Source organism: Phocoena phocoena, chromosome 11 (assembly GCF_963924675.1).
Source record: "Phocoena phocoena chromosome 11, mPhoPho1.1, whole genome shotgun sequence".
Lineage (NCBI taxonomy): Eukaryota > Metazoa > Chordata > Mammalia > Artiodactyla > Phocoenidae > Phocoena > Phocoena phocoena.
Window position 1 is genome coordinate 27,011,038 of NC_089229.1, and position 11,154 is coordinate 27,022,191.

General features: G+C 49.9%; 1 protein-coding gene across 2 annotated transcripts; it reads right to left on the bottom strand.

Annotated features, from left to right (window-relative positions):
* Positions 1-1,166: 1,166 nt before the first annotated feature.
* On the bottom strand, positions 1,167-6,287 carry SOCS2 (suppressor of cytokine signaling 2). Of its 2 annotated transcripts, XM_065887236.1 has the most exons (4): positions 6,058-6,095; positions 5,412-5,714; positions 4,266-4,626; positions 1,167-2,630 (listed from the first exon to the last, which is right to left on the bottom strand). In XM_065887236.1, the coding sequence occupies exons 3-4, from the start codon at positions 4,402-4,404 to the stop codon at positions 2,173-2,175; spliced, it is 597 nt and encodes a 198-aa protein (XP_065743308.1). In that variant the 5' UTR covers positions 4,405-4,626; positions 5,412-5,714; positions 6,058-6,095; the 3' UTR covers positions 1,167-2,172. The 2 variants fall into 2 exon arrangements, with proteins under 2 accessions (XP_065743308.1, XP_065743309.1); XM_065887237.1 differs by lacking the exon at positions 5,412-5,714 and having other exon boundaries at positions 6,058-6,287.
* Between the last annotated feature and the right edge of the window lie 4,867 nt (positions 6,288-11,154).

Genomic DNA, 11,154 nt, shown 5'->3' on the forward strand with positions numbered 1-11,154 from the left:
GGGAGGGGGGGACTGTTTCCTGATGCTTATCGACTTACTTGGAATAGGGAAGATCGAAACATAAGGCAACAATAGTTCCACAGCACAATCCAGAGATGTTTTTGGTGTCCTCTGGTTTTCTTGTAATCAGTCACTTGGTAGCCATTAAGAAGAACTTTCCACAATGCCACGGGTACTCACACCCCACTATACATCCAACTCTCAATAACTGAGAGGTAGCAGAGTGTTTGAAACAATGAGGACAGAAATGCAAAAGACCTTAAAGAAATTCCACAAAGCCCCTTGGCACCGATCATGTGCAAGTTTTGCCAGAAAAGCCAAACGTCCCACACCACACAATGGTTCTTGGTGGAAAAAGAGGGTAAATAAAGCACAGACTCTGAGAATCCTAATGAGAAGGTTACCTCCCAATCAGAGACCAGACCTTAAACGGCTAGCTCTTCTGTAAATTTTAGGTTACAAATAAATTCTTCCTAAGGCACACCTAGCAATCTTTTGTGTTTGGCTCTGCTGTTTGGACACGCACAGTTATGTTTTCCTTCAAGGCACAAAACCGGTTTTTAAGAGCTTCATGAAAATATTCATATTTTCACGATATGCGATTAGCAGGTTTTACTATAATTTATAACTGAATTTTCTTGTTCACTTGGGGCACACACATCATATACTAGGCTCACCTTCCCAGTGACACACCATAGTATGCAGCTATGCAGCATATTTTGTTTTAAAGGCAGCAAAATGAATAATGTCTGAACTCCAGAAAAGATGGTGCATTTGCAACAGTCGTGAGACCGTGTGGCAAAAAAAAAAAAAAAAAAAAAAAAAAAAGGCCATAAAACTCTTACTTTGTATTTTGTATTGTGCCTATTCAACCTGTAAAAATTTTTGTAGTTTCTAAACCAGGTTTTTCGGAAACACAACGGGCGTTACTATTATGCCTTTTCAAGTTGTAAAAGACCAGGCCACTTGGCAATTCTTGTAGTTTCTAAACCATGCTTTCCAAAATGCAAAGGGCAAGTGTGACCTGTAACTTTAGAGAAGGGCAAGTAACGTTCTAACTCTGGCTGAATACTTAGTTATTTCACTTGACGTAAGTTTTTATGGCAACCCTCTATCACCATGAAAGTGTATGTCCTCTCCGATTCAAAGTAATTAAGTGCAACTTGTGAAAGTCAGGTTTTTTTATTTAATACATTCTAATCAAATAGTAACAGCAGTAAATAAACACTTTGAAAAACAGGCAGGTATCCCCCTATATCTGGAAGAAAATTAAGTCAGAGTATTCTACATGGTAGAAGGGAGACAATTGCTAATGTCCATGGTTAGACCACTTGGAAATTTCTAAAGCCATTTCTGAAAAATCAATGGCAACAGGTTGTGGGACACAGCTACTTCAAAGGGTAAAATGTCTCTATCTACATGGTTTTATTAACAGGGATTGAGTTGCACCTGTATAGCATGACATTCTTGTCTTTAGCCTTAAAGGAAAAGAAGTCTTTTCCATTTGCACCAGTTTGAAATATTTCTGAAATAAGGCTCCCTTGAAATGGATTACTACAGTACTCATTCACATGAGAGAGTTCATACATGTAGTAAAAAGACAAATACAGGATTTCATGGTCACTTTTTTTGGTTGATTTGGTTAATTGCATAAAATGAAGGATAAATACTCACAAGCATATCTGTTTAACAAATCTCCTAAGTACATCAGAATGCAAAGTATCAAATGTCCTAAAATAGACTCTGATCCCCAGGCATACAAAATTGAAGTTAAGCCTGTGTCAGTTTGGTTCCTTCCACTTCTTCAGCACTCCTAAGTGGAGCTCCTTCTCTACTGCCGGTGCTGGCACCTTCCACCTAACAGGAACCTCAGAAAGGCAAAGAGTTCTGATAAATTGTTCCTTCAGCCTTTACTTGGGACGTTTTATTTTTAACTTAAAAGGATAAACTGGTCTTGGTCAGCCTTAGGAAGGGAAGCATCACTCAGGTGAAAATATCTGGGGGAACTTTAAATACCTAGCTACCCCTCCACACATCTAAATTAGATTGACTTCAGCTGTTCTTAGAATTCTGCGTAGTTATCCAGAGCCGTCACTCAAGTTTTGGTTCTCTTTTTACATAGCTGCTTTCGGAGATACTCTATAGGAGGCATGTTTAGAAAAAGAGAAACACTTATACCTGGAATTTATATTCTTCCAAGTAATCTTTTAGTCTTGTTGGTAAAGGCAGTCCCCAGATGGTACCGGTACATTTGTTAATGGTGAGTCTACAGAGATGCTGCAGAGGTGGTGCTGATGTGTAGAGCGGTTTGGTCAGATAAAGGTGAACAGTGCCGTTCCGGGGGGCTTCTGGGCCCGTCCGCTTATCCTTGCACATCTGAACATAGTAGTCGATCAGATGAACCACACTGTCAAATTGTTTAAGCTTGGACTTGACACATATGATAGAGTCCAATCTAAATTTCCCATCTTGGTATTCGATGCGAAGATTAGTTGGTCCAGCTGATGTTTTAACAGATATTGTTAGTAGGTAGTCTGAATGCGAACTATCTCTAATCAAGAAAGTTCCTTCTGGTGCCTCTTTTAATTTCTCTTTGGCTTCATTAACAGTCATACTTCCCCAGTACCAACCTGGGGTTTTTGTTCAAAAGAAAAAGAAAAGAGAGTAAAATCGTTATTATAGAGAATTTTTAAAATAGGGTAAATACTTGGCAACAATTTTTCTAGCTCTAAAAAGAAGTGTGTGAAAGTTTACCAGAGGCTACCATAAATACTTTCTATAGAAATTTGATGAAAACAGGTCCATTTTATTTTCTGAACAAACTGCAAGTCAGTTTTCTTTTTTAAAAGTAACTTTCTGTAGCTGTTCTTTAAACTCTCTTAAGACTTTCTCCTAACGAAACAGAAGAATGTTTGCAGTATGACACACTGGCTGGCCGGGCATGATGCTTCTCCACTAGTCAAGTGAAATCAAAGATTTAATGTAAATTAAGTCAGAAGTTAGAAATAAAAGCCATGCCCTTAAAAAAGTGGAAAACCCAACTCCAGTTAATACCAACAAGATAAAAAGAAGCAACTTTCTGAATGGTTGGTGTCCACTCCCACCCTCCCCAAATCTGTTACCGGCTGCGTCCATATCTCTTTTCAAAGTCCCATAAAGCACCGCTATTTACTTGTTTTAAGAGGGCAGTTCTAGTATGATACAATAGCTTCTGTTCGCTGCTTTGATTACAACTACCTTATCAGCCATTGAGAAATGAGAGAAAGCCCAATTGATAGTACTTCCAGTTTACAGTCTTCCATAAACTCTTTTGGACTTTGCCCTAATTCAAATCCAATCACAACCGTCGGTCTCCCCAGCATTCTCGAGTCTACCTGCCAGTTCCATCTCCCATCCCGTTTTCAAAAGTGACTTAGCAACATCTTACAGTTTAAAAGTTTGAACAATGCTCCCCCCCCCTCCCAAAAATAAAACTTGCTAGGGTGCCTGCAATCTGCCGGTTCCTCCCGCTGAGGGAAAGCCCGTGGCCTGCACGGAAAGACCGGAACCGCAAGTGAAGGAACTTTTCCTTCTCCCTACTGCTACCAAAACTTCAACTTTGCCCCAAACGTAAGCTTTGAGGATTCTGATTTTGAAAGCCTGCAGGTTTGCCAGAATCTTTTTTTCCATCTTTTCTTCTTTCAGATGCCGAGAGACGCCAGCGAGCCGCGCAAAGCGCAAGACTGCACTTGAAACAAGCGAGGCCAAGCTCGGCTGGGGCTTCGCAGCCCGCCCTCCTCCCGGCTTTGCGGCAGTCCTGAGCGGCAATCAGTCGGTCTCCGAACTTGGCCGCCAAGATTCCAGGCTGCAGCGGCTGCCCGGCCCGGGAGCCAGATGCAGCTGAAGCTGCGGGCAGCGCAGCGCCCACTCGCCGCCCTCTCACCCCGCAGACAGGAAAGGAGCCGAGCACTTTCTCCGGCTAAGGTCCGAGCCCGAGTGCCGACCCCCAAACGGCCGCGGAAAATAGCAAAAATTCCAGCGCCCTAAGAGTCTATTTCCAAAGAGCCCTTCTAGCGCTCTAACCTCCCCTAGGCCTCTGAGTCCCCCGAGAACCACTTTTCTTTCGCATTCCAAGGATCCAGGTCCGTAGGGGCATTCTCCCCGCGGTTCCCTGATCTGGGGCGGGGAGGGTAGCGATTGCTTCCCAGCCTCGCTAGCACAACCGCATCCTTGTCTTTGGGGAGGCGCCCCCTTCTCGCACGCATTGCGGCCGGTCCGCTCCCTACCTGTGTGACTAAGTTCCCGCAGGGCCTTCGCCAGACGCGCCGCCTCCGGGGACGGCTCCTCCGCCGACCCCGAGGTCCCCCAATGGCTCTGCGTCCCTTCCGCGCCATTCCCGGAGGGCTCGAGGCACCGCAGGGTCATGGGAGAAGGGTCACCGCGGCAAAGACAGGTGGCCGCCCGAGCTGGGGTCAGAGAGGGGCACGCGTCCTTCTTAGAAGTCAGTGGAAACCCCAAAACGAGTCCCTGAGGGGTCCGCGAAATGGAAATGGAGGGGGAGGTAATGGGGAGCCGCTGGTTCTTCCTCCCCGGGTCCCGGTGCACGGATAGCAAAATCCCCCGCAGGCGCGGTCACGCACAGTTTGCCTGCAAAGAGAAAGTGGAGGGTTGGGTCAGTCGGAACTGGACCCCTGCGGCCGGGGCGTGGGTGGAAGAACAGAGACGTGGAAAATCCCGGGAATCCTCCGCGTCTGCGCTCCTGCACCATTTAACCCCGAGCATCCAGTTACTGCCCTGGCCCGTTCTAGAGAAAGAAGGATAAAGAGAGAGCAGGGATCCAAGACGCAAGAGTTGGGGCGGGGGACAGGATGAGGGTGGCGAACCGGCTTATTTCCCGCCCAGGGCTGCTCGCTGAAATCGCAGACTAGGAGATGAGAAGAGCAGAGAGTCACCTGCGGGTACGGTGGTAAACAGGCCTCAGTCAAGGACAAGTAGAAAAATGTAAAAAGGAAAGAAAAGGAGAGGTCCCCACTTGGCATTCCTATCTCACACTCCGCACAGCCCGGAGAGCCCCAGGAGGAAGCACCCCGCACAAACCTAGTTCCCGGCCCTACAGCGCCGCGGGGCTTCCCGGGTAGAGCCGGCAGCCCGGGACGCGGAGGTGCGGGAGCTGCCGCAACACAGCAGGAGAGGCTGCCGCGCTCCCCTCCCCCCGCTTCCCGGAGCTCGCTTGGGGCAGGGGTTGGGGGCGCCGTGGCTGCCGCTCCCGAGGCCGGGCGGCTGAGGCTGCTGTTGCCTCCGCGAGCGCTGTCGAGGAATCTGCCCGAGCGCGCAGCCCGCGCGGGGGCTCCGAGCCCTGACCCGAGCCGGGGGCCGAGCAGGCGGCAGAGAGCGCTGCGGGACGTGCTAGACAACCAACGCTGAGCCCTTACCTCGGCCTCGGCCGGCGCTGCCGCCTCCGCACCAGGCAGCCTCCCCAGCAGGCATGGGGCGGGGGAGCCGGGAGGGGCCCGGGAGGAGGGGTGTCTGCCCGAGTTTCCCCTGTTGACTTTTAATTTGGGAATGAGATGCCTGGGGATGTGACGAGCCCTGTGCTCAACGGCGCGGGCGGCCGGAGTTCTCTGCACAGAGGGCAAACGTGAGCCCCGGGGACCATCGCCTCGATTCGCCGGGCTCTAACACCCCCTCCGGGCTCGGACACCCCCGACCCGGGGCAGCTGCTGGGTTCCCTCCGGCTGCAACCAAGGAGATGAGAAGGAGAGAGGGAGGGAGGAAAGAGGGCGGGAGGTAGGCGGGTGGGGAGGAGCGGGAGATCAGCTTATTAGGAGGATTATTAATCTGGATGGCAGTTTAGGGGAGGAAAAACAAAAACAAAAACTCTGGAGACTTCCAGACGCCGGGAAAGAACTGGAGAAAGCAGGCAGTAGCTCCCAGCCTCGGGGCAGAGCTGCAGCTCGGGCTCTCTAGCCCAGAGGCTCGAAACTGAGGAAGCCAAGGCTGCCCCGCTCTCTCGGCCGCGCCCCAGTGCCCTCCCCAGCCCTCCTAGGGGCGGAGCCCTTGAGCTCCCCGGCCCGATACCTGCCGCGGGCCCCTGCCCGAGCTCCTCCGGCGCCCCAGCTGTAGGCGACGGGGATCCTGAGGCTGTGCGCCCGGGGCCCCGGCGCGCACTGTCCGCGGCCCGCGCAGTGCCAGTGGCGGCGGGCGAGAAGGCTCATGCTTCAAGGGAAGCCCAAGGCCCGCGAGCCGCGGCGGCGGCGAGACTAGACAAGAGTTAAATGTCTGTCCCCGGAGCGCTGTGTGCGCGCGACTTCCCAGACCTACGCGCCTCCCTCGCTCCCCGCCTCTCTCCCTAGTCCGCGCTCCCCGCGCGCCCCGCCCCGCGGCTGCGGAGGCCGCTTTCCAGGAACTTTCCAGGAATCCACCTCACGTGACCGCGGCCCCCGCTACTGCTTTAAAGAGACTCCGGTGCTAATGCGCAGGCTTCAGGAGAGACGGGCTCAGAGCGTTCGGGTGCCGGCCAGGGCGGGGTGGATGCCTGGGAATCCGCCCTCCTCTGACCCCACGCCCCGGAGTTCTCGGAGACGCGCAGGAGAAGAACCAGGCCATCACCGTCCCGGTTTCGGCGGCTGGAGCTTGCGCCCAACCCATGCAAGCTGTGCGCCGGAGTCGAGCGGTTAGCAGACGTTCTCGCCCCTCGGCCCGCCGCAGCTGGTTGTCTTTTGCATCCCCTCCGCGCCTTCTCTAGGCGACTTTCCAGGCCGCACATTTTCGGGGTGGTGGTGGCTGGAGAGACTAGAGATCCTCGGAAAGGGCCCCTCCCGCTCTAAGACACATTAATGGAGTGGGAGAGCTCCCTCTTCAGCACCCCCGCGCCCACGCCCGGGACCCGGAGGGAGCGGGCTGATGGTCCTCTCGGGTCCGGTCCTAGAAGGCTGCCAGCGGGCGTAGAGCGGCGCCTCGTTAAACGGCGCCGGCCGCTCTGTCTCCTCCCCGTGGCGGTCTTGCTCGCTGTCTCCCGCACCGGCCCAGCCCGGCTCCTCCGTCCCTTCCTCCTCCTCGCCGCTCCGTCGTCTCCTTCCGGCCACCCGGCGGCCCTCCGGCTCACCTGCGCCGATCGCGGAGGGGGCGCCCAGACCCGCGCGCCCTGGTGGTCCTGGCCAGCCCGTCTCGGTGTGCGCAGGCCGAGAGCGCTCGATTCTGAGATTTCCCGCAGAGCTTGCACCCGGGGCCCGGAAATGCGGAAAGATCCCAGCTCTTCTTCCCTGCCCAGGGACCCTCACCTCCTCCCACCTGGTTGAAGGCCACCTGGCCTCAGCTGAAACTCATCTCCTTCCCTGCACGTCCGCCTCCGAAATGTGACCTACTTTAAATGTGACCTACTTTTTAAAAACCATTAACACTCATGGGAAAACCGGATCCAAAATTTCTATAACCATTTTTCTTTGAAATACTATTCTATTGCATCACTATTCAAAAGCTTGAAAGGTCAATGGCCACTTTTAGTTGAAGCGTTGGCCATAGGGAAGTTGGGCGAGGAAAGGGGAGGGGGCGTAGGGGAAGGCGCGGCTCACAAACCTTGCCTGGTGCACCCCCCTGCTGGCTCTGCGAGGAAGCATAAACCAGCTCCTGCCTTCAGGCCGGGAGTCCTGGACAAACGGTTTTTCTCAATAATTTTCCTGCTTTTGAGTAAATAATTATGCAAATGATAGGCAGATTAGCTGGAGAGGAAGGGGGGGTTGCATTTCCCAGCTAACAAAGGGTTTTGTCAACGATGGAGTCGCGTGCACTGAATCATGTTTTGTTTCTTAGAGTCTGATCTGGAGGGCAGAGCTAATTGAATCCTAGTTAAAACCCTCTATAATGGAGATGAATAATTTTGCACAAGTCGCTTATCGTCCTTGGACCCTAGACCTTTTCTATAAAATTAAGGGACTGGACTCTGGTTCTGGGTGATGGACTGGTACGAATGAAAAAATAAGATTCCATGTGGAGTTTGTGTCTAGTCTGAGGCCCAGAACCTTTAGGGGCCACTACATCTACTAGGGTTCATTATGCTCTAAATTATTCCATTTGACCTCTCCTTCCTTGGTAGAGCATCCCAGAGGAAGGGTGTACCCACTTTTCTGTAGTTTAAAGATATTTTTAAAATTTTACAAAGATAAAATAATTTCTATTTAATTGTCAATTGAAATGGATCTGCCAGCAGCACTTCTTAACGTGCTTTCCTGTGGCTTCCTAAGGACCTTTGCACACACCCTCCTCACTTCCTGGAATGCCCCTCCCCAGACTGGGTGCATGGCAGACTCTCATCATTCAGGGCCCAGCTCAAAGTCACATCCACAGAGAGTCACTGTCCACAAAGATTGCAATAAACACAATGCCAGCTGTAGGGGCACCAAGCTTTGTACCAAAGTAGGATTTTTAACTTTTGTTCTGAAAGGTCTCAGCAATGCCCTGCATTTTATTGCCCCAGGAAGCACATATGGGAGCCACTTAGGAAAATATTTATGAGATCATGTTAAGTGAAAAGAAGTACAATATGAAATTGTATCCATGCTATGATTTTGACATTATAGAAGTATGTATGCATGTGGGCAAAAACAGAACGTGAAGAAATAAAAGCAGCTGTTTTTAGGGTGGCAGGATGTGGGTGAATTTTTAAATTTGACTTTCCTTAATACTGTTCTATTATTTCTGATACAGCCATCAGTTTCCCAAAATTGCATGCAGGAGTCTTCACTTACTCTCAAGGGGTAGAATATAGTTTGTAGAGCTGATGGACTGCCCTCCTGAACCCCAGACCTGCCACCCGGCATTACCCTTTAGATGTCTAATCGGTATCTCCCATTTAATAGGTCCCAAAATGGGGCCTAGATAACCCTCCCCCCCCAACCCTTAAAAAGAAAATAAAAACAAAGCCAGCCCTCCTGCACCCTTCCCCATCTCTGAAAATGTCAATTCCATTCTTCAGGTGCTCAGGCCAGCCAACAGCCTTAGAGCCATCTTTGACTGCCCTTTCTCACACACACCCACATCTCACCTGTCAGCTAATCCTCTGACTCTGATTTCACAATAAACCCAGAATGGAAGCACTTGCCGCATCTCCACTGCACACTAGTCCAGGCCACCTCCGTTTCTACCCAGCTTACTGCTGCAGCCTCCCTCTTGGCCTCCCTGCTCCCCAATAGGCTATTTCTGACAGAGCAGTGAGAGAGATCCTGTTTAAACTGAGTCATTTCACATCCCTCCTCTGCTCTAACCCAAGTGGCTGCATTGCACCAGAGTAAAAGACAAAACACTAACAGCCACTTGCAAGACCCTAGAAGATCTGGTACCTCTGATCTCATCCCCTCCTGTTCTGTTCCTTGATCACAATGCTCAAGTCACACTGGACTTCTTGCTATTGGTAGCGCACGCTGCCCTTGCTCTTTCCTCAGGGCCTTTGTCTTTGCTGTTTCCTCTACCTATTATGCTCTTCCTCCAGATAATCTGCATGGTTCACTTCCTCAGATCTTTATTCAGTGTCACCTTCTTAGTGAGACTTGACTGTTCAGAATCCACCCCTCCCCCCCACTTCTCTTGCCTCCATGCCATAGTTTTTTCCCTTACACTGATCACTATCTAACCTAGTTTATGTTTTATCCATTGGTCCAGTTTCCTATCTTTCTCCCCCACAAGAATGTAAGTTTCATGAGGACATATATCTGTATTTGTATCTACATTGTTTACAGCTATATATCTCAGCACCTTGAATAGTTCCCAACATGTAGTAGGCACTCCACATGACTGTAGAATGAATGAATTGATGCTCCATCAGAATGGCTTTAAAGTTAAACTGCCCAGGCATGAATCCTCACTCTGCCACTGCTGGCTGCATATGTAATCTTTGGCAAATGATTTAGCCTCTTATGGAGATAATAATTAAACATATAGAGGTATTGTGAGGATTACATGAGATAATCTATAAAAAGTGCTTTGGCACTTAGCAAATAATAAAGATTAGCTATTATTTCAACTCTCATTCTTTTACTCTCAGTGAGTTTGGATTTTTCTCCCTAGGGGTAAGATTATCTTATTTTTGCCTATATGAAACCCAACAGTCACTCTCTGGTCACTGCCCAAGAACTTCCCGTTAGTTGATTCCCTGGAGTTCACCTTCAGCTTTAAATGTATAGGGTAAAATAGTGATTCTGTTTGTTCCTAGATTTTCAGGAGTACATCTGTTCTGTTCAGCAGGGCAGGTGCATGGCTGCAGTAGTGAACTTTCATTCTAACTGGGGAGGGAAGGGAGAGTGATTTTCACAAAGCTGGAGAGTGTCTTCTGTTGCCCGCGTGGAGGAATTGCCAAGGCTTGAAAATCTCTGTGTACCAAACCCGAACTGCACCTTCTTGGTTTTGCAGTGCAGATGTTCTGATACTGGAATTGATGAGCAATGTGCACTGAGCTTCTGCTGAGTTGCAGAGAGAGCTTTTTCGGTTTTGTTTGGGGGCTGAGGGAATGACCGTTGGCTGTTGTGTCTGAAGTGCCTGTGGGTAGAAGGTACCCTTTTAAGTGGCCACCATCCCTTCCTTTTAGAGTTTGCCATTTCACCACCACCACACACAGACACACACACACTCACACTCAGCACCTTCAAAGCTCCTTGTGATTCTGGAACCCACTCTTCTGGAGAGCATATGACCCAGGCTAGCCAATAGGAGTACCCCATGCCCCTGGACACAGGGGTTTGTCCAGTATCACAGCCCAAGCAGATTATTTTTTTTAGGACTTGATGTAAGTGCCTCCCCTTCTGAGATGATGAGCAGTAATGACCATGCAAGCCAACTTTTCCACCACTTCAAGAGAGTCTGTCAAAGAACAAAGGCAACAGAGAAGAAAGCAGAGCTCAGGTTTGAGTGACAGGGAGAGATTCCTGAGCACTTGAATCCAACATGCCCGAAGCTGCACTGCCCTTCGGCTTCTCAGATACAGGAATGAAAGTTTATTTTTTCCCCACAGGGTTTGATTTGGGTTTCCGTAACTTGTAATCAAAGATACTCTCATGGCGTGTAGTGGTTTGGGTGTGGAGGGATGTATGGGAGGGAGTAGAGTGGAGAACTGAGAAGACAAAGAAGAGAGCTGCCTTTCACAGTAATGAACATCTCTTAAACTTCATCTGGTGCTTCTCAGCACCA